The 24,217-nt window shown below is 40.8% G+C and overlaps 2 protein-coding genes across 2 annotated transcripts; one reads left to right on the top strand and one right to left on the bottom strand.

The window, feature by feature from the left end:
- Window positions 1-2,632: 2,632 nt before the first annotated feature.
- On the top strand, window positions 2,633-9,452 carry LOC310957143 (V-set and immunoglobulin domain-containing protein 1-like; the record flags this gene model as incomplete). Its single annotated transcript, XM_083927589.1, has 7 exons — window positions 2,633-2,695; window positions 2,826-2,986; window positions 4,588-4,795; window positions 8,607-8,762; window positions 8,879-8,995; window positions 9,111-9,255; window positions 9,356-9,452. The coding sequence occupies exons 1-7, from the start codon at window positions 2,653-2,655 to the stop codon at window positions 9,450-9,452; spliced, it is 927 nt and encodes a 308-aa protein (XP_083783715.1). The 5' UTR covers window positions 2,633-2,652.
- A 5,179-nt stretch (window positions 9,453-14,631) lies between these two features.
- On the bottom strand, window positions 14,632-24,095 carry tmlhe (trimethyllysine hydroxylase, epsilon; the record flags this gene model as incomplete). Its single annotated transcript, XM_083927318.1, has 7 exons — window positions 14,632-14,869; window positions 15,028-15,166; window positions 15,940-16,176; window positions 18,466-18,585; window positions 18,761-19,040; window positions 23,698-23,874; window positions 23,960-24,095. The coding sequence occupies 7 exons, from the start codon at window positions 24,093-24,095 to the stop codon at window positions 14,738-14,740; spliced, it is 1,221 nt and encodes a 406-aa protein (XP_083783444.1). The 3' UTR covers window positions 14,632-14,737.
- Window positions 24,096-24,217: the final 122 nt, after the last annotated feature.

The raw sequence follows: 24,217 nt of genomic DNA, 5'->3' as shown, positions 1-24,217 counted from the left end.
CTTTTAGTGCCAAGAGAAAAAAATGCAAAGGAGACCTTTTGTTCTGTGTGAGTCAGATGATGTTTCACACAACTGCTTGTGGTTGTGTGGTCTTGTTCTCACATGTGATTTTGGTTTTGTTCCATCGCTATTCTTATACAGTAAGTGATTTGCCATAGTTGCTTGGTACCTGTAGGGCTGGTAAGTGAAATCATACTAAATGTCTGACCTACACACTTATATATAGTATATATGTGTGTGTGTGTATATATGTATATATTGCAAGGCAGTTGAGAGCAGGAGAGGAGGGTGAGGAGGAGTGAGGCCAGTGTGTGGTGCTCTCAGTTGTGTTGCCATCAACAGCGTTCTCAAGCTCCCTGCACGCCACAAGAAACACACACACACACACACACACACACACACACACACACACACACACACACACACACACACACACACACACACACACACACACACACACACACACACACACACACACACACACACACACACACACACACACACACACACACACACACACACACACACACATCTGACAGCCTGGCCTGTCATCTGCTGGCTAACTCCAGTACTGCATCCCTGCTTTCCTCAATAGCAACAACATTTTAGTATCTCAACCAAACCAAATACACTATAAATACATAAAGTACATTACAATGAACAGCTCCTATTTGTTTTTATCATATGTTGTTGTAACATGCATGAAAGCTATCTTCAGACAGGTCCGTCAAAGAGGAAAAAGAGAACTCCACACCTCCTATGAGTCCTCGCTCTTGCTGAGCCAAAGCTCTGATTCACACCTCCTGGCAGTCTGTTGACAGGGAAACACTGGTTGTTGTGGGTGGGTGAATAAGAGTCTGTGTGGAGGTATTGCACTGAATCCCGCTGGAGGTTTTTGTAGGACACAGTTCAAGGCAGAGTAACCTTGATTTCACTGTGTGAGACAGCTCTCCAGGTTTTTGGAATTCTTCATCAGCCCTCCACTCACATTTAAAGTAATGAATGCATTAATGACTGGCAACAAGCAACAACTCTAAGGAAAAGGCTCTCTGGATGGTACTGTCCGTATACTGGTCAGTCAGTCGGTCCACATCTTTGCTCCAGACTGAACTGTCTGAACGAGTGTTGGATGGATTGCCATGACATTTTTACAGATATTCATGGTGCCAAGAGGATACATCTTAATGATTTTGGTGATCTCTTGACATCTCCTCTAATGCCTAGCCTGGTGACCATTTTTGCAAACCACAAAAATGTTGATATGAAACGTTTTGGTACCCTAGTGTCTGTGTGACACAGGCCGAGCTTTCCACTGACAGCAGGTGTTCCAGAAGTCATGTGATGTAGTATAACGGCCGGCCCACACTGCACACATCGGCAGCGGCACTCCCTGACTGAGCAGCGTGGCTCAGGCGGCTCGACTGGGTGTCAGCTGCGGAACACTTAGAGAATAGAGGTCTTGCCTGTTTTCCCCACAACCCACGAGAGGCTTGCAGCAAAAAAGACAGAGAATGATCTTTCTTTTGAACATGATAATAAATATATAAATAGATATCAATACACAGCCGTCAAGATCTTCCCTGAAACATTCATCACGCCCACCCCTCTTATTACTCATTTACTCACGCTGGCAACTAGATTCTTTATAAATGTTTCTTCAGTCTTGGATCCTCATCAGTTGCGTCATGCTGTTGATTTCATTTATTTAAAGACTGCCCCATGTTGTTGCACTATACAGTTCTGCCCAAACACACAGCTGCCAACATGTTGTTTTCTTCAGACAAAGTCTTGAGAGTTTCACTTCCTATTCAATCACGTTAGTGTCCTCTAGATAATGAGCTCCACACATCTCCATCCAATTCCCACCTTACCCACCACCTCCTTCCCTCCAGTCAATCCTGGTCAACATTTTTCACATTGTTAATCGCTTATGTCAGCTCCTGGTAATTATAGACAATTAATCATGTGTGATTCACTGTCTCTCTCCGTCAGCATTGTGCTCTACGTTGTGAGAGTGAAAACGACAAAGGTGAAACTGCCTTTATTAAGTAGGCAGCACCAGGGAGTGAACTCCCCAATGATAAGCAGCATGTTGCAGTGCTTTGGCTTACACTTCCTTGAGGCGAGTGATAAAAGCCAGGTGGAGATTAAATTACATTAATTCCTTTGCCAGAAGCCCTGACCCAGAATGACTTACAAGACAAGGGGGATGGAGTGATGAGCTGTAGTGAAACTACTGCCAAAGTACTGAAAAATGAATTAACCATCAGTGTCACAACACCTGCCTTATAAAGTCAACAACCTCAAACACACACATAGGCTTCATTGACTTTGTAATTTAAAGTGAACCGGTGAGGTTTTTTTTCTTCTTTTCGTCTGCACCCACCCAAAATGATTAACGGCTAAACTGAAGTCTTTTTTAAAAAACAACTTACAGTTGTACTTACACCCAGTTTTGCAAACATGGATATGCAAACATTGTGTTATCAAGATGCACAGTATCAGCCAGTCCATTACCAAGTATAGTGTAACCTTGCCCATGACACTGTCACACTTTTTTTATGCTCTCTTCCGGGCTGCTTGCAAGAGTCAACCGTGCAGAAAGTTCATTTCTCAAGAAGACCTGTGACTGTACTCCACCATTCTGTGAAGATGGGCCCCGCGCTGCGCTTCTTGGTGCTGCTGAGCATAATAGGTGACCACATTTCTTCCTCTTGTAATCCTATGTTACTGTGTGTTTCTGGAATTTTTTTTCTATGTGTAGGTGTGAATTACACAGTGCTTTTAGTGATGTTTGATTTTGGATTTTATGTGTTGTTTTGTAGGATGCGTCGAACTGATTACAGTCAGCACTCCGCATAAACATGTCAACGTTACAATGGGTGGAAGTGTCCTACTCCAGTGTATGTTTGTGACTACTGCAGAGACCACCGGCCTTATCATCCAGTGGGACTTTGTTTCACAAACCTCCATGACACCACAGCAGGTAGAAACACTACTGCTCAGATCAGGGATTTGCACCATATGTGCTTAAACTTTGTAGGATGCTCTGTACTGTATCATCAGGTTTAGTTTTGAAAGGTTTTACCTTCATTGGTAAAAAAGTGTGCATCTGCAATGTGTGAATATTTCAAATAAAATTCACTGAGCACAAAAGCAACCCCTTTCCCTCTACATTTGGTTTTGGTCCAGCAGCTCACAGTGTGTTTAATGACTACACAAGGCTTTGAGTGATAACGTAAAGAAGAGTAAAAAATCAGTCATTTTGTGTTTCTTTAAAGTTTGGAGATGCGGGACGAAATCACTGCTCTTTTCCTAAACGTGGCATGGTGTCGTTTTAACTCGGTTATTTAAATGCGGCGGTTAGATGTGCACTGGGTGGAATTTGATGAAAGAACTCATCACTTTGGAAGACATTGAACGTTTCATTTGCTTTGATTTTAAATCAATTTCATTACAAAGCTCAAACATTCACCAAAAGCACATCTTGTGCACACGTTAGCGCCTTTTTTCTTAATCAGTCTGCAGTGTTTTCTTGACCAGCTGTCAGGAGACACACCTCACTGAGACAACAAAGCTTGTGACTGACGATTCATTTCACTTCGAATCAATTCATGTATTCGAATAACCCCATTTGTGCTTCACACAAAAACAAAATAACAGAAATGTGGATGTAAGTACACTTTCCCGCGTAAAATCATCCCATGGTCTTTTTTGGCACTTAGGCAGATATCCTGGAGAGTCGCTAACGTCGGATGTGGCTAACACTGATTATCTCGGGGCAGTACGGTGAAGGCATTAAAGCGGCTTTTTTAACCACTAATACTGCTCAAAATAACAGCAAACCTTCCTTTTGGATTGCATTTTGTAATCGACTTGAATGGACTTTACTATGAGAGGAGCTGGTACAGGGGCCAGTTGGTAAGTCTTTAAAACACTCTTTTAACGGGGTTCTGGGTTTAACTACGTTTTTGGTGCTTTGTTTTATGTGTAAGGACTCTTCTCATGCTGCTGCAGAGATTTGGTGTTACTTTGAGCAGTATTAGTGGTTAAAAAAGCCGTTTTAATGCCATCACCGTGCTGCCCCGAGCTTACTAGTGTTAGCCACGTCCAACTGTCAGGATTTCTCCGTTAATAGTTTCTACACAAAAAAGCTTTCTCGATGGCTTATTTGATGTATGTAAGTGCCGAAAAAGACCATGGGATGATTTCGCGCTGGAAAATTACTCTTTAAGGTATTAATTTAGGCCCTGCTAACAAGTTTTTTGTAATTATTTAATAGCAACTAAGCCAACAATATATGCATTTCTACTTTTTAATACTTTCTTTTTCTTTTTTCTTGATATAAAGTGACAAATCTCTTTTCTGGTAATTTAACCAACTACCTACAAATTTACATTTTGAATGAACTGAATAAATTGTTTCTGAGAAAACACTATACAGAATAAGACACACTAGTAACAGTAACATCTGGACCTCTTAATCAAACCAGCTTTATGACAGTGAGGTTTTACTGTGAAGTAATGTAATGGTATACAGAAACATTTGTGTCTTTATTGTGTTTAACTCTTTGCCATCTGCTTCCAGGTGTATTACTATCAATCAGGAAAGGATGTCATTACAGGAGCTTATGAGGGCAGGGTTCAGCCTCCTATTTCCCCTAGCACGTCCAGAAATGCCTCAATATTAATGAGTAAAGTGCAACCATCAGATGCCGGAGTCTACACTTGTCAGGTTCACAACTTTCCCGATGTGGACGGGAAGTCAGAGGCCAGTATCATTGTGAATGTTCTTGGTAAGTTTTGCTAAAAGTGTGAATTTATAAACCCATTGATCATTACTTCAAGTAAAAGGAAACAACTGAGTCAAATAACTGAGTAGGAAAATATGATAGCTATAATGATCTGTACATATCCATACAGTCCTGTGAAGAGGGCTGATCAGACCAAATACTCAAAAACACTGTTAGAGTGTACAATAGGCATGTAGGAGATTTCATACTACTGGGCCACACCCGTCAGCGATATTGCCTGCATGTTTGCATTATGAGAGAAAGCAGAAGTAGAAGCAGAAGTAGCTGATCATTTTTGTGTCCCCATGGTGCTCAAGTGGTGCTTTTCACACCAGCGTGTACACCTGAAACTGCTATTCCAATAGAGAAAAGAAAAGAATTCTTATCTGAACCTCATGCTGGAGTTTCTGCCATTATTCTCCTTTTCATAAGGGTGTGGCTACGTGAAATGAGAGAGCCAAAGTACACCATCAGACTCTCTGAGGATTCTGGTCTCAGAAGGAACATAACACCTAAAGATGCCCTCCACTAGGAAAGGGGTGTTCTTATGCTTATGTCCCCTAAAATGTCTGACATTGACTGTCCTGACTTGTACCTGTGCAAAGTTTGTCACAGGTTAGGTGTTTTCACGTTCCTCTACTGAAGGGGGCGGTGCCTATGCACATCCATGAAATCTAAGATTGAAACTGATTTTAGTGCACGACAGATTCATCATAGTCATAGACAGAAGGTCCTGTCTAAACAGCCCAACTGGTTAACATGGGCGCCAAAAGAAAGCAGGCCGTGCCTCCTGGCTCTTTGTGGAGCTTCCGTCTCCGTCTGAACCATAGACTGTATAAAAGAAGTGGACGTAGCTACAGCAGTGGTTTGTGGACTTCTAATTCGAGGCCCTTATTTTCAATATCTTAATTTTTTGGAGCCAGAAGTAACCACAGTTGGGCTAGAGGGTGGAGGGCGCTAGGCCAGTGTTGCGTCGAACATCAAATTTTTTCCAGCGTGTTGAGCCAGTGGAGTCGCCCCCTGCTGTCCATTTGAAAAAATGCAGGTTTGAGGCACTTCTATGTTGGTTTCACTTTTTTAGACATGCAAGCTGCATCCTTTTCTGTATTTCTAGCGATCTTGATTCGTACTGTGAGGTCAAATCCAGAATTTCTCAATGAGGGAGAAAGAGTAGATTTGCTTCCAACAAAGTTAAAAAACTTTCATACGTTGGAAAAACCCTGTTAAACAAAAAAATAATCAAAGAAGAGTATTTTTATATACCTTAAAACCGGTCTGGTTTAAATTTTGTTTTTGATTTTGAGTTGTATATTTAAATTTTGTAATCCCATAGTAACCATCCTGCTCCCTCATTTGTCTTTTTATCTTTCTCAATATTTTTAATGTGAAGGTAGCTATTAGTCTGAGTGAGCTGCTCTTTCACTTTAATCTGGGTATTCTCTTCAAATCCCGGTGTGAATTAGGTAAAGTAGGTAGGTAAAAACGTTTCAAAAGTTTTTGAAATGAAAAATGTTGATTACTGTATCTGTTATCACGATTGTAACATTAACAAATCTATTAAAACAGTGGCCTTGAATAGTGTGATTATGGAATTACATTCAGTTTGAATCCTCTCATTCACCGAGTTACCAGGGACAACCTCGCAGGCCTCAGTATCCTCAGTAGTTTCCATGGTTACTGCAGAAGTCTCCTCATTGTCAGTGTTGGAAATTAGAGTAGGACTGTGACTGTGTCCTTGTGCTGCATACAGAATATATAGCAGCATCTGCTGCATGCTAAACACACATCTTGTATTTCATAACCTTTAGGAAAATGTTTGCAGGACAGTTTTTACATACTGAATGTGATGAATGCATAAGTGCTGTATGAATATGTATGGCTGCTTTCACACTGATTACCATGGGATCAAAGATGATCTTCATCACTGTTACATAGAATTATGGTAAATTTCAAAAAGAGTGAGAAGTCTATCTTGAATTTCAAATAAGTGTGAAGGCTTTACTCTTACCGTGAAAACACATACGTAGATACAAAAACTAGTTATCATTTTAAAGATGTATTAGGGGTGTCCAATCAATAAAAAGGAGCCGAGAGTTGTAAGGCCACTCCCAACACATTCCTGCCTCGTGATGACTAAAGGACAGACATGTGACACCAACACGCAAAGGACTTGTTATTGTAACAAATTCACTCTCAACAAATTGTCTTTGTTACAAAACACACATATTTATACGTCATATTTTCGCTACTATAATGTGACTTTTAAGACCCATTTTGAATACAGTGCTGCTTCTATCTTTCATTACAGCATTATATATATATATAGGTTTATTCACCCAGGCGTAGCACAAAGTGTTGTTGAGTTGTGTCGGCAGCATAAAAGCCCAACATGCTTACACTTGCATTTGCTAAGACAATGGCTGTGATTTACATACTGTACAAAGAGAGAGAGATAAAAATCTGCTGGCAGCCTAAACAACCTACTGATTTAGTCCTTAACCAATCAAACTGCTTAGCTGTTGGATAGTAATTAATATGCCCGATAGCGTATCATAAAGCAGTGGGGCAAAGTAAGTACATTTGCTCAAATACTAGGATGACTAGTTTCCAATCCTGCTACTTAAAACGAAGCAAGAAATGTCCAATGTTACTTTTGTACATAACATAGGTAGGTTAGGAATATGGCACAAAACAGCTTTACTTATCATGAAATGCTGGAGTATTCACAGGTTGAATGTCTATCTGACAAATCTGAACATTTGAATCCATGCCATAATAATATGGGCTGCTCTTATTGCAAATCAGTCATTCCCAACAATGCCAAGTAAATGTGGTCTTCAAAATCTGAATTGAATATACATAAATTCATTATTATTATGAATAATAATGTTATAGTATTAATAACCTTTATCTACCTTACCTTTTATAACATAAAATGCAGCTCAAAGTACAAAATCAGCCAACAGAAAAAACATTTACTCAATGCTATTAGATATATTTAGATACTAGCATTGTAGTAGAAGTATCAGTTGTGAGTAATAAAATTAACCCTTGGATTCATCTTGTGACTCTTTGGAGGGGCCCGGACCCTGGATAGGGAACCATTAGATCAAACTACTTAGCTGCATATACAGTAGTTAAAACTAGCTCCATCATGACCAGATACAACAGAAAAATGCACCTTAACAATTGATGCATATGAACAATATAATAATATCATATAATAAGTATATTTTAGTGATTACATTTTTGTATTTACTTAAGTAGGATTTTGTCTGCATGGTGTTAGGTTAATTGATGACTCTAAATTGCCCATAGGTGTGAATGTGAGTGTGAATGGTTGTCTGTCTCTATGTTCCCTGTGATAGACTGGCGTCCTGTCCAGGGTGTACCCCGCCTCACGCCCAATGTCAGCTGGGATCGGCTTATTCAGGGACAAGCGGTTGCAGATGATGAATTTTGAATGCAGGACCTGTACTGGAGAATGTTTTAAATAGCGCACTGATGTTATTACTCGTGTAAAGTGTCTGAGTACTTCTTCTACCATTGTCTTAAAGTATAGTTATAGTGGTTAGATGAAGCTGGTGGGGATCGACTGAGCAGTGGAAAAATCATACATCATTCATAATCATATCAGACTTAGTGTGACACAAATTCTATTACCAAACCTCTCAGGATCAATTCAGTCTGAAGCTCTTGCGAGAAATATCAATAATTTCTTCTGCTTGAACATGTGCTTCATAATAATGCCAAGTAGATTAACTAAATATAAAGTCATCTAATGTACTCATGCATCCTCCTTGTGCTCTGTCAGAGAGGCCCACTGTTCCTTATTGTGCTGTCCATGGTGACGTGGAATCGGGTCATCTGGTCACTCTGACCTGCCACAGTGAGCATGGTAGTCCGAAACCAACATACACCTGGACCAGCCTGGATCAGACTAAGACAAGGAGACCTGTACTGGGAAGAGGTCAGTACTGTGTGTGTGTGTGTGTGTGTGTGTGTGTGTGTGTGTGTGTGTGTGTGTGTGTGTGTGTGTGTGTGTGTGTGTGTGTGTGATAACATCTGCAGCCTTGTTTTTTCCAGCAACCAACACTGGAATACTGCAGATCAGAAACATATCTGAGTTTCAGTTTGGGGAGTACCTGTGCAACGCTACAAATGCTGTTGGATTTGAAACTTGCACCATAGAGCTGAGTCCTGGTATGATTATATTTTTGTTTTTGTGAGAATATGATTAAAAAAGTGCATCAAATACTAAATAAATAAATACTAAATACTTAAAAAAGGGGGGGGGCTTCATTCACCTATGTTACAGAAGTGGGAGACGGAGTGATTGCCGGCGCAGTGATCGGCGCGTTGCTCGGGTGTGTCCTGATCATCCTGATTGTGTGGTTCATCGCTCACACTGTGAAGAAACACAGATACAAATCGGTCAAAGTATCAGAAGCCAACGAGATGAAGTGAGATTTTAGATCCTTGAATGTTGTTGCATTTCATTTTGTCATTCCTAATTGAGTGTGCAACATTAACTCTCTCTCTCTCTTTCTCTCTGCCCACTAGGAGGAGCTCTCATCAGGCCGAGGAGGCCTCGGATACCGTTCCTGTGGCAACCACAGCCGGCAACCTCCATGCTGAGGGAGATGAGCAGCAAGCCTGAAAAAAAAGGCCTGTTGAAAACAAATGGAGCAGCGTCACGCCTCTGAACAACAGGATGTTCAATCTTCACCATACGTCATTCTCAAATGTAATCAGCTTGATGAAGCGTGGTCGTGTTTAAACCCGCATTTTATTACTTGTTTTCTGAATCAAGAAACTCATTATGCTCACCATCAATTCGAACCGTAACAGATATCTTCATGTGTCGTTTTTGTACTTAAAATTAGCTTGAATGTAGACACATTTGTAGTGCTTTTGTGTGTTACCATTTCGTAGTTAGTAAGCCATTCGAACCATGTTGACCAGCCCTGCATTGGATATACAGTACACGCTACATAATATTAAAACAAATACTTGAATTTTTTATATGAAATAGGACGAATAAAAAACCTTGAGGGTATAATTTACATCATGAAAATAATGAGTAAGATTCCATTTTTTATGTGTTTAAAAAACAAATAATAGCCATACATTCAAATTTAAATGATACAATATCTTAAGTAATACAATTACTGTAGAAAATTTGAATGTTTTTTCAAAAAAGAAGTTAAAGCTGAAGTGGGTAGCTGTCTATGATTTCTATGTTTTTTTTTTTAAATATCTGCTGAAGTTATACTATATCCAGACAACACAATGAGACGGACGATCCACCTTTCAAAATATAAAAAAACAAACGTTCTTCATAGAAAGTGACCGACTTCAGCTTTATTGCATATTACAAACTCCTGGAGGGAAGGATAAATTGTCTCCCAGATCCAACTTTAGTCGATCTTCTATCATAAAAACTTTCTAACATGCATAGTAGGCTATGACAATTTTATGTAATAATGTTCAGTGATCCTGATTAAATAAAACAGTGTCTTCTGAGCCCTTGAGTTATGTAGCTCTTTCAGTGAGACCAATATTGATGATGTCTCATCTAGGTGGCAGCAAACTCACACTGGAGCCTCACACTGACTATCAGCATGTGAGTCCCTCCCTGAGATCTCCATGACGATTTGTCACATGGGTTTCAGTGGCTTTCTTTCTTTATTATTGTGAGGGTTCAAATGACTTTAAAAAACTTCAAGCTGTGTGACTTTCTCAACAGAGAACTATTCCGTCACACTGTGTGATAAATCTCAAAATTTGGGAACATAGGACTGTGGGAACATGGGTCTGTGGGAACATAAGGCTGTGGGAACATAAGGCTGTGGGAACATAAGGCCGTGGGAACGTAGGGCTGTGGGAACATAAGGCTGTGGGAACGTAGGGCTGTGGGAACGTAGGGCTGTGGGAACATAAGGCTGTGGGAACGTAGGGCTGTGGGAAAATAAGCTGTGGGAACATAGGGATGTGGGAACATAGAGCTGTTGGAACAAAAGGCTGTGGGAACATAAGGCTGTGGGAACATAGGACAATGGGAACGTAAGGCTGTGGGAACATAGGTATGTGGGAACGTAGGGCTGTGGGAAAATAAGGCTGTGGGAACATAAGACTGTTGGAACATAAGGCTGTGGGAACATAGGGATGTGGGAACATAGAGCTGTGGGAACAAATGGCTGTGGGAACATAAGGCTGTGGGAACATAAGGCTGTAGGAACATAGAGCTGTAGGAACATAAGGCAGTGGGAACATATGGTTGTGGGAACATAAGGCTGTGGGAACATAGGACTATGGGAACGTAAGGCTGTGAGAACATAGGGATGTGGGAATATAAGGCTGTGGGAACATAAGGCTGTGGGAACATAAGGCTGTGGGAACATAGGGCTGTGGGAACATAGGACTGTGGGAACATAAGGCTGTGGGAACATAAGTCTGTGGAACCATAAGGCTGTGGGAACATAGGACTGTGGGGGCATAAGGCTGTGGGAACAAAGAGCTGTGGGAACATAAGGCTGTGGGAACATAGAGTTGTGGAAACATAAGGCTGTGGGAACATAGGGCTGTGGGAACATAGAGCTGTGGGAACATAGGGCTGTGGGAACATAAGGCTGTGGGGACATAGAGCTGTAGGAACATAAGGCAGTGGGGACATAAGGCTGTGGGAACATAAGGCTGTGGGAACATAGGACTATGGGAACGTAAGGCTGTGGGAACATAGGGATGTGGGAATATAAGGCTGTGGGAACATAGGGCTGTGGGAACATAGGACTGTGGGAACATAAGGCTGTGGGAACATAAGTCTGTGGGACAATAAGGCTGTGGGAACATAGGACTGTGGGGGCATAAGGCTGTGGGAACATAAGGCTGTGGGAACATAGGGCTGTGGGAACATAGGGCTGTGGGAACATAGGACTGTGGGGACATAAGGCTTTGGGAACAGAGCTGTGGGAACATAGGGCTGTGGGAACATAGGACTGTGGGAACATAAGACTGTGGGAACATAAGGCTGTTGGAACATAAGGCTGTGGGAACATAAGGCTGTGGGAACAGAGCTGTGGGAACATAAGGCTGTGGAACATAGGGCTGTGGGAACATAGGCATGGACCCATCTAGGGGCTGCCTCATAGAGCAGTAAATATCACATGACACATCTGATCTATATTCGCACATGTAGCAGCAGCAGCACTGTCAAAGGTTTGAATGTAGCCGACCAATCAGTTAAATACTAAACATCTGTTCCACATAAACTTTCTCTGTTTAGCCGACACTGGAACTCTTTGTGACCTGAAAACAAGACTGGACCTCCAAATTCAACGTTAGATGCTCTTTTCTTTTAAGATAACTCCTCAACTAGACGCAGATTCTACTTTTATGCTTTATCGAGAACAGACTTCTGAAGGCTTCAGATATTTTACAGATTTTTATTTTTTTATCACATAGCTAGGATGGCAGTGGTGACAACTGAACCACTTGAGTCGGTGGTTTGATCACCAACTCTGTTAACAAATGAATTCTAGCCGTTTTGTATAATATTCATGTCAACATTATTTATGTCCCCGTTATTAAAAGCAACAATTAAAGAGCTCCAAATCTATAAATTAGCAACCACTACGGATTTGTAGATACTAAACTAGTATCTACAAATCCGTAATCATTTGGCAAGTGTGATTACAGCCAAGGTTATGGAAGGAGGCTAGGACACCAAAAAAAGAGAGTTAAGTGATGGTTTCCGCTCAGGTGCTCTTTGGATGAGCTTGGGCCGTTTTTTTCTTATTTTCTTTTTTACATCTTTATTAATAACACAAATAAACTTTACTACAGTGACGAAATCTGTGCAATACAAATCAAGTATGATTAGTTTCAAACCTTAATCACCCCATGTTCTTTGATACTGCGCCAGCTGTTGAGCCTCTCGGCAGTTGCAGACCAGATTTGACTGCGCTTGCGTCATACCCCAAAGCGCAGACCCTTTTTTTTTGGTGAGTCAGCCTCTTTTGAATAACTTTTGGTGTCATTCTATCATTGCTCCATAGAAAGCATCCTGACTCACTGCATGTGTGTGGGGTTTGCCAGCTGCACAGTGGCTGACCGGAATGCCCTCCAAAGGGTTGTTAACACATCCCAAAAGATCATTGGTGCCTCACTCCCCACCCTAGAAGAACTGTACAGCTCTGGCTGTCTTAGTAGGGCTAAAAAGGTTCTAAGGGATTCGTCCCACCCAGGTCACCAACACTTTGAGTTATTGCCCCGGGCAGACGTTTCAGGTCTCTAAATGCTCGGACTAATAGAATTAAGAACAGTTTTTATCCAAAAGCTATAACAGTGCTTAACACCGCAAATACCTTTACCTATGATGGTACATGATGTTCAGGGTCTCTGCAATCTACTGTTTTTGTCTCCTTAAGCTGCTACGGTGTGTGTGTGTGTGTGTGTGTGTGTGTGTGTGTGTGTGTGTGTGTGTGTGTGTGTGTGTGTGTAAGCTTGTCATTTAAAATGTGCCTTGAAAGGTCGAGTCTATTCTTTTTGATGCTTTTAATGTTAAATTATTTCTGCACTTTAAAGGGATTGTACTGTAAATTTCGTTGTACTTGTACAATGACAATACAGACAATTCAAATGCAAATACTAGTCTCGATGACAGAACAGAGACCTTCAATGTTTCCTTGATCTGAGCTGCTTGATATCTTTATGGAGCCAACTAGGGAGTCTACTTGAAATGCCTTTGTTTGAATTAGTCTTACACAGGTTACACATTGACTAAGCTTTTGCTTATCTAAGTTGCATGGATAATTCACTGAGTCGGTTTTCAGTGTGCTGCTGTGACAACACGACCACATCCCAACTCAAATAGAGGTTGTTGGGCTGAATTTAGGGACTATCTCTTAGCAAACACATCATCACCCTATCAAAAATATGTGAAGGGAACCACATATATCCACTTTAAACACATTATTGTTGTAACTGTGAACATGCTTCTGTGATGTTCAATAAGGAGGTGGAAACATGCATAAAACTGGATAAGGCATAGGTGTCAAATAATGCAATCAATAATACATTTCGTGCAAATATGTGACGCATGTTTCTTTGCAGACTGGCTTTCAGTAATTTATAAATGAATGAGCACATCAGCAAACAAATTATCAGATGACTCCATCATCTGCTGTTTGACATCATAATCCTGTTCAAATGAGTTTACATTTAGACGGAGAGGTACAACTCACTGCACATAACAGATGACTTGTAATAAGTGATGATCCCTTAACTTCTTCTAGTTCCATCATCAAGTCAAAAGTAAGTGAACATTCCTATAAGCCTCAGCTTATTGTTAAGTGCTAACTTACATGATACTGTCTGAAGGGTAATATTACTGAGCCAATCCCATTCTCTACTACACCATTTCATGTGACTGTATGAGTTTATGAGCTCAAAAAATATCAAGCCTTTTAAGAATGTATACAATTTATTGTTTCAAATGTAGTTCTGGAGCGATTCAAAAAAAGTGCTACGAAAACAATCAACAAACGTTAATTACAACATAATGAACAAGGATGAGTACAAGACAACATGCAGCAGGAGTGAGACTCTTCATGATTGTTCAACAAGGCTTTCAGTGCACATTGAATCCACCCTCTATGTAAGGGATAATGTAGAGTGAGCAGCTCATTATTGTGAGTTTAGTCTGGCTCAAGACAATTGTGATTGGTTTTAAAAAAAACATAAACAAAACAGAGCTTTTTAAAACTCCTCAACCCATCCTCCATACACACCATAAAAACAGCTTTGTTCTGATTTTTCTTCCTTCTTCTTGTGCAGCATAAATTGACTTTATTTTGCAGTGCAACCCTGTGTTGTAGAATGCCAATAAATGACATATAGTCTAACTGTTAATGCACAGAAGTTAAGTGCCCTTCATATCTAGGATCAAGCCTGCAAACCGAAGCAGCGCGCAGAGCTCAGGACGTCATCTCTGGTCAGATAGCATCCGCAGAGCTGCCTCAGGCCGGTGAAAGACTCCCTCCCATGCATGACACGCCAGTTGTCTATGAAAATCACCTCATGAAGAAAAGAGAGGATATTAACCTTAGATTACTCTGAATTACGTACATTTGTATCTTTCTGAGCACTCTTCAATTATCTTAAAGTTTTGGAGAATAATTGATGCATTGTGGTTTTTTGGCTTGGGCGTCCTTTAAGAAGTGAAACTTCCTTACCTTCCCTGGATTCAGTTTCACCCACAGCTCGTTCTCCGGTTGCCTCAGTTCTGTTGTCAACTGTCGATGTGCCACATACCATCGCTGAACAAGGTCGTGGGGCATTGTGTTTATCACTGTTCGGTCATAGTTGTTGTAGCTGTGGGAAAACAGATACAATAATCTTGCTGTTGATTTGAAAGGTGCCCAGTGCAGTGAAAACGTGCCTGTTCGGAACGGTCCAACTGCTTGGCGTCTGGTGCTGTTGCTTGGAGCCTTCTCGAGAACCGCTCATCCAAACAATTTACACTCGTCCCTGTGCTTCCTTGGGTCCTGAGCAATACACCTGCCATGACATAGTTGTGTCCTCGATCCATGCTAGAGTTTAATGCACCATTTGCGAACAGCTACCTACGTATTTGGGACCATGCTATTTCCAGGAACAAAAGCGCTCATTTTAAAAATAACATTGCTGATACATTAAGTTTGTTCCCTCTTTCTTCACCTGTTCTTGAAAGTTCTATACTATGGAGCGACCTGACGCAAATTGATATTAATGGGGGTCCCTTCTACACACCCTGTCTACATAATGCACATTAATAAGTGTGTCCTGCTGATCTGAGGAGCTTGCATTCGATACTGTACTTTCCTGGGTCCTCATCATTAAAGTGTGAAGTCGATCAGATGAACAGTTGTAGAGAAAATCGAAGAACAGACAGACGCTCGTTCCACTTTAGTTATCTCATCATACCTTTAAAACTAAAGAATATTGCTGAAAACAAAAACAGTAAGAAATTAACTTTTCTAACTACTAAGGAACTATAAAGTATCTTAACCAACTTTAAGTAAGGACTTATTTGAGCTGATAATATCTGATAATTCACTATTGTACAAACATTAAATAAATGACATCCAATTACAGTGCTGACATACCGGATCAGGAACATTTCATTGTTCCATGGATAGACGTTGAGCACGGGCCCGATGCCTGTCATGTGGTTTCGGTGACTGTCAGACTTTTCAATGTACTCATGCCTGATAGGCACACGGGCAAGCAGCTCAAAGTTTTCAGGAGACTGTTGGAGCACTTTTTCAGCAGCATAGAACCCATCCACAAGTAGTGTCCTTCCCCCAGTTCCCTCGTGCTTGAGGCAGTGGAAAACCTGGATTCTGAAACAGCAATCAGCAGTATTGAGTTAGAAAAGGAATCGATCATACTGACCTTTTTCTTCATGAGTCCTTCCTGATTAACTCTACTATTTACCAGTAATGACTAATTAAAAACTAATGATTACTAAAGAAACATTGCTTATGTTTTTGTGTCCCTGGAAGTAAAGTGACACATAATAACAAATAGTTACTCATTATCTGAACAATAACTTTCTTAATAAAAATCAGAGACAACAGGATTCTTGACAAGTGTTGCATTCATCATACTCAGACCACGTATAACGTTTCCATACATTAATATTCACATCCATGGATATTGTGACTATTATGAACACAATTCCAGCACAACATCATGGCCGCCTTAGTCCGAAGACTGAGGTGAACTGAGGTTAGCAGACGTTACTTGGTAAGCCTGAGTGCTTGTCCACTACACATGACCTAACTCGCAACAAAATTCCCACTCATTCATTGTGTCCTGAAAGTGACCAATTTAATGCAAAAAGCATATGGCGAGCCAAAAGTGCAATTAGACGCCACTTTTTGAACACGGTTTACATTAAAATGCATTTAATGTCATTTTTATTTCTCAAAAACGCTGCTATTCTAAACCAAGTGTTTTACAGCGCTCGAGCGAGATTCAATAAAACGCAGGGGTGTCTTTCCGCTGTTAAAAAACCTGTCTATAATATTGCTTTTAAAGACATTTCCCCTGATGATATGGAGCCCTTCTTTCTGCTTTGCATAGCCAGTAAGTTCAAAGTTTCTGTAACCAACCAGAGTAAAGCAAAGCAATGCACCGCTGACAAGTACCTGCATTGCTGTAGATCTGCGTTGTCTTTGTAAATTTGGATTTCCAAATTCAGAGGATTAAATATTCTTTTTCTACGTGAATATAATCACCGTACCTGCCTTCATTGTCCTTTTAAATAATTACTTAATAAAACAATATCCTGTGTTAATCATTGTAGGGTCGATATAACTATAATTTTCCTATCGTTGCCTGTCACTGAAAGAGGTGGGCACTTAGGCTATAGCTTGTCTTAATTCATAGTGAGCCGATTGTGAATTGTACAGTTTACTGTGAAAAAATTGATTCACCTGAGAATACGATCACTTATATTGTCTTTCAAAATAACCTGTATCAATCGTTTTGTGTGGCTGTAACAGTGCTCCTCTGTCCCTGAAGTACATAGGTAGTGAAAGCCAAATGACTCTGGTAAAAAGAATCTGGGGATGGCGGTGGCTTGTGGTTTAGCCGTGGGCTTGGAAGTGAAGAGATTAGTATGTGAAACCCATCCCCACCATTAACAAGTTTCCCCCCTCTGCTCACAATGTAGAATTATGAAGCTATTGCAGGATTTTCTATAATAAATATTCTCCCAAATTATGCAAAAGCTTATTTTATCCCAAGGCACGTGTTGTAGTATAACCAGCAGGAGACCAGTTATGTGTGGGGTCATTTTGCGGACACTGAACTGCATCATAATAAAGTTATGCATTTTGTTTGTGTTTAATCCATCTTCGGTGTTACACTGTCCCTGCACACTCATCTCAGAGCTGCCTGCTCATAGAAACCTGTGTTATTTGTACAGATCGGAGGGTGGTGCATTAGAAAGAGGTGTTGTTTGTGTTTTAACAGTGATTTGCCTTGAATGTCTTTTCAACTTTAAAATGACGCTGGGGTTTATGAGGTACTACTTGTACTGCGACAAAATAATAAAGAACTCACCTACATTTGTTTAACCTGTTAGAACACAGATGACAGTCTGACTCAAAGCTGATAAAATGAAACATGGCAGAAGGATGCTCATGCCATATTCTTTCAGGAAGTTGTGCAGCACGTCTCAGTGAGTGTTACACAACCCAGAATTTGTTTTTGTGGGTTGTGTGTGTATGGGGTTTGTATAATTTTGAATCTCCCTGTTCAGGCTACTTTTCCAAAGCTCTGGTGTGATTTCAGCATTGGGCTTGTTGCTCCAACAATGTAATTAGTTACTCATTAGTCTTTTTAAAAGTAATGGTATTACACCCTGCCAACAGTTAAAAGTTACACTACTACTTATATTACAGTTCCAGGAAATTGGTAACTGCGTTCTTTCACCTGAAAATTCAGATTTTGCCTGTGATTGTCAGTGTAATCACTTGATATTAGCAGTTTTATTCTTTAGTCTATGAATCCATTAAAGGTACAGTCTAGATGGAAATCACACCTGGCTCAAATTTCTTCAACTACCTTTACACTGGGGCTGTTTTTTAAATCCCATATCAGATCATCTCTACTGCACCTACCCACATGGCTCCTGAAAGTAGGAGGTGTCAGTGTGACGGTCCAGGGCCAGCTGGCTGTAGGCAGTGTCTCCTCTGGAAAAATCTGAAGTAAAACACCACATTCTCCCATATGTAGTCTCCCTTGTGGATCAGGAACACACAAAAAAAAAAACACAATTGAATTAGGAATAAGTGGACAGGGCTGAACATCTGCACTGCCTGTGACTACAGCCATTGAATCACTAATGCAGAACAGTTGCATGAGAATGTAATCTGTAGGAGTTGGGCGAAGAGCTAGAAAGAAGCGCTTGAATACCTGATTAGACTGACTCTCTGGGTCACTGCCTCTGTGGCCTCGACAGTAGCTGGGACATCATCTACAAAAGCGATCCCATACAGGAGATAGTTCTGCAGAAACTTCTTTAGTTCATCATCACAGCTCATGAACGTGTCCCATTTTGCAGATGGTATGTTTGCATTTTTATAGATGTCTGAGTTCCATAGGATGCGTGGCTGAATGGTACTCTGCTTCTGTCCTTCATAGCTGTTCTCAGCTAGCCAGCTAAGGCTGTACTTGGACACGTGACCTCCAGGCCCTGGGAGAAATTAAATGGAAAATATTATTATTAGGTACAATTAATGGAAACGGCATTGAATACTCTGCATGACCTCATTTGACAAGGTCCCATATTGTAAAAGTGGTATCTATGGTATTGTATCTATGGTGTTATATAAATACTGTGGAAACACTGTACCCTGGAGAAAATCTGAGTTTTCATACCCCGGTTAACAGACCTAGATAACTCCTTTAGTAGCCTGAGTATTCGTGCATGTAAACAACGTACCGGGAGTTATCAAGTTATGCCTCTGTGCATGCTCTGTGGGTTATAACTACCCCCCCAGAAATAGATCAGGAAGCAACGGTGCCGAAAACAATGTGGAAAAGCACCAACAACTGTATCAGGGGCAGAGTTAGTCATCACGTAATTTTACCTTTCGTCCGCTTTCATGAATATGGGGGTAACTGCAATAACCCGATTATTCACTTAACCGGGGAAAGCCAATATTCCGGTTTCTGCTGTGCACGTAAATGATCTGACTGAGAAGTCAGAGCAGTTTGGGCTTTTTCGGGGGGGGGGGGGGGGGATCTTGACATTCCCATATTTGGGAAGATCAAATGCACATAAATACACAATAACCTGAAATGATGGGTGCATATTTAAGTGTTGCAAGCATTTTTACTCATCCTAAATCTAATTTCTTATCATAAAGCCTGTCTTATCAAGGGGGCTTATGTCAAGTGTACCTCATATGCATGAACATAAACACAAATGGAAAAACCTCAGATTAACCTTTGTACTGCAGCGCATCAGGTTAAATACGGTTACAGAACAGCTCGTAAACGCTTGCCGTACTGTAAGCAAATAGTCAATGAGTAGATGTCTGTGAGAACAAATGCTCAAGGGTAGGGTGCCCACACTTACACTGCTGACCTTGGTTATGCACCACTACACTATTCCACTGTGCCAGTACACCAACAGGAGGGTGTGCATCATCAACTGTCTCGGGGCTGACACCTCCCTATTTGTCTGTTTACGTAAGATTCAGTGCCACTCTTGTGCATGAATAAAAACACTGTATCAGCCCAGCAGCTCACAGGGAGGCATCCGTCAGTCTTTAGGGCAAGCCTGAGTAGCATAAGCCAGACAAATGCCCAGAGAGAAAAAACATGGGCATCTTCAAGCTGCCAACTCTGACTGCACTGCTTTGGTATTAAAAGCTCAGTGATGGTATCTCCCTGTCCATATTGTGCTCTTGTGATAAGGGTGAATATGTGAACTAATCATCACCGTGAAACTTCCCCAGTTGATAACTTACATTGAGACAATATTTTCTGCATTACAAGTTTTCTGAAATTGTATGTTTGAATATGCAAATGAGGCATACTCTAATTAAATATGTGCTAATTTGCATGAATATCCAGAACAGAAATGCCAGTCAAAGGTTTTTACAGAGGGAATTTTGGATGTCTCTTTTTATATATCAGAAAATACTACAAACAGCCATTAATAAAATAAAAAATAAATAAAAATCAGCCATGTTTTTGTGGATAAAATGTCATTAAGAAAACCTCCAGAATAAAGCTAGGAATGAAACTGGAAGGTTTGGTATATGTTCGTGCTACTGAAGTGGGGATTTCTGTCTCAGATTGAGAAAAAATTATAATTTTGAGAAACAATATGTATTGTTCATGACCGAAAGAACGAGGTCACGGGTACAAGCAGCCGGAATGGGTTTTCTCAGGAGGGTGGCTGGAGTCTCCCTTAGAGATATGGTGAGAAGTTCAGCCATCAGTGAGGAACTCGGAGTAGAGCCGCTGCTCCTTTGCGTTGAAAGGAGCCAGTTGAGGTGGTTCGGGCAGCTAGTAAGGATGCCGCCTGGGCGCCTCCCTAGGGAGGTGTTCCAGGTACGTCCAGTTGGGAGGAGGCCTCTGGGAAGACCCAGGACCAGGTGGAGAGATTATATCTCCACACTGGCCTGGGAACTCCTCGGGATCCCCCAGTTAGAGCTGGCTAATGTGGCCTGGAAAAGGGAAGTTAGGGGTCCACTGCTGGAGCTGCTGCCCCTGCGACCCCACCCCGGATAAGCGGTTGAAGATGAGATGAGATATGTATTGTATAATTACATTTCTTTTATTGGAAATGTATAAATATAATACTATAAGTGTAGTAAAATAAACACCTGTGTGTATTTTGGTTGTTTTCTTTCCACTCGTCTGAAAGAAAACACGTTATGAAAACAAAATATCCCAAAATCTCTGTTTTCTTTGCTTTTTGCCTGTAGTGTCTGGTCTTAGAAACTTAATGTTGTGTGCACCATAATTATCATGCAACACCATTTTCATCTTCTTAACTTAACTTTCTCTTACATGAGTGTGCCACTTCAGATTCAGCAATCGCTCCTAACTTCAGATAACTGTAAAAATGACTTACGTAAGTGTGTGTTCATAAGAATTGTGAATAAGCATAACTAACGTCCCAAAAATGTCATTGCCTTGTGTTCTATGGGAGTCCTGCTTCCGGAGATCCACAAAGGAAATTCGATCATTTTCACAGCATCTGCAGCGGAGTTAAAGGTCTCGATAAAGCCAAGGAACAGGAAGATAACGAGTGCTGTTTATGCCGCGTCACCCGAGGGTCGTGCTGTCACTGAAATAAAGAAGAAGTGGTCCGACGTGGAAATTAATTTCTGTTTTTTTAATCTCTCCACAGCAAGGCGATCAATGACTGCAATGGGAGGGGGTTTGATATATTAAGCCATTTAGCAGTTTGAGATATTAATGTTGATATTGTAGTATTAAATAATTACATCAATAGCCAATTTAAAAATAATGACAATGTTGTTAGGCGATAGGAATTTGGAATTATATATTAATTCAAATTGCAGAGTAAAACTGTATAATGTCAACATAGTTATAAATTGTAATTTATGTAGGTTATTCAACTCAAAATTGCTTCTAATTGATGAAATATACAATGCATTAGTGAAAACTGAGGTTTGGATGACAGCAGACTAATTGCACATCACTCCTACGACAGGTGTGGACTACTGGTGTTTGTACCCAAGAGAAAATTCAGAATATGAGAAGATTAGTGAATGCAAAGTTCTCCTAAATCACTCGTACCAGCTACTTAAGAACAAATCTGTTGGTATGAGTGGTTGTTACATGAGGCCCACTGTTTTTTAAAGCCAAATGTTCACTGCACCAGTTTGCAGAAAATGTTGCAACGCCCTGGTTAGTTCAGGTTACATACTGTAATTATCTATTTCAATTGGTACACAATTGAAGCAGTCCAGGGTCTTCTTTCATGGCCTGGCCACACCCTAAGGATTAACTGATAACAGAGTGAGTATTTACACAATAAAACACCACCATCACAGAGGGAAAGGTTCACTTTCACATTGCAAAGGTCACATCATGTTTGATGATTATGTGCTGAAATGTTTGACTCATTCATTCTGCATTCTCCCTCTTATGTGTTGTGTGTGACTGAATAGTCCTAGATTCAGCATATTGGTTCACTAAAAGTAAATGATTGAATCTGACCTCAGAACGAAGCTGCACATGCCTTATTCCACCAGTCACTGTATCTTACTATACTTTTTTTGGGGCGGCATTTTCCGTTAAGTCCATAGGTGACTTTGCTGGGAGCCGGAGGGTCGCCAGTTCGAGTACCTGTGTCCCCTGTATCCCTCTGTCCACATGAATCGAGTGTGGACTGGTGGCTGGAGAGGTGCCAGTTCATCTCCTGGGCACTGCCGATGTGCTGTTGCGCAAGGCACCGAACCCCCAATTGCTCAGGGCGTTGAGCCATTGGCAGCCCCCTCGCTCTGACATCTCTCCATTAATTGCATGTATAGGTCCTGTTTGTGCATGTGTGTATTCCGGGCCTATGTGTGTGTGTAATAATAATAACAGAGTGAAAAAATTGTATTTCACTTGTGGGATTAATAAAGGAATTCTTCTTCTTCTTCTTCAACAGTGTACACCTCTGTGTTACTTCTTATGTATATATACATTTACTACATTCATTTTACATTCGGTTTTATGCTTTTGCAATGCTGTCTATACAATTACATTTCTTTTTAAAAACATTTTAATTGTTTATATTTTAGCTCTATAGCTTAAATTTAAACTGGAACTTTTTTTTTGTCTTAGAGTCAGATGATGCTTAACTTGTGCACATGACAAATAAGAACCTTGAAAGTAGAATCATTTTTTATTTATTGATTAAAACCATAGGGTAAAACAACGTGATAATAGTCAGGGTAACTCTGAACAAGGATCCGCTGAACGTATTCGCAGACCTCTTAAGAAAGAATTTTCATTATTTTGTTTAAATCAGGGAATATTATCCATTCGCCATGATGCACTTTGATACTGGGATAGATTTTGAATTAAATTTACTACAAAACCATACGGTAAAACACCTTGATATTTGCTTTATAACAGTCAGGATAAATCTCAACAAGGAACCATTGAAAATATTAGCAAACCTGTAATTTTCATCATGTTTAACCGTTGCACTGGGTATAAAAACGGCTTTCACATCCATTTTGGTAACTTCGGGCACCCGTACCGTAAGAACAGGAATAGATGCGCAACGTATTCCAATCGCGACCGCAGTTGGTTTATTCTGGGATGCAAAAGTGACCATTTCCAGATGACAGAAGTACTTAAAACTGACTTACACGTGAGGACGAGGTGGCCGTCTTGCACGCTGGTGTTGTCAGGGCGGATGGTGAGGTCTATACCCCCGGTGTCCACGTTCCTCTGGTTGGTGCTGGAGTTGTACGAGGAAGCAGAGCGACAGTGATCCCGCAGCCACACGTAGTTCAAATGCATCGACGTCCCTCCATAGTTAAGCACTAGTGAGTTCACATGTACATGGGTCAATGTCGAGTTTTGCTTTAAAAAAATGCGTGTAAATTGTGTTACAACAGTAAAACTCACCGAGGCAGTCTTCAAGTGACTGAAAAGTAGCTGACCGCGCAGCACATGCGCGCGTCTGCACCTTGTGTCTCCATGGCAGCGGTGTGTTTCTGACTCCAGGCAGTAGCTGCGTGTGTTTTAACGCAGGTCGCCACATCCTACTTAGGAAGCCCAGCATGGTGGACACAACTCGTGATGGACAGAACAGAGTAAACTCCCAAACTTAAAACGAGAACACCGTACTTTCCCGAGAAACCACCGCGCAGTCGCAGAGCCGAC

The sequence above is a fragment of the Echiichthys vipera genome, assembly GCF_963691815.1.
Source record: "Echiichthys vipera genome assembly, chromosome: 14".
NCBI classification, from domain to species: domain Eukaryota; kingdom Metazoa; phylum Chordata; class Actinopteri; order Perciformes; family Trachinidae; genus Echiichthys; species Echiichthys vipera.
The sequence above is the reverse complement of the archived record's forward strand: the minus strand, read 5'-3'. Positions and strand labels throughout refer to the sequence as shown.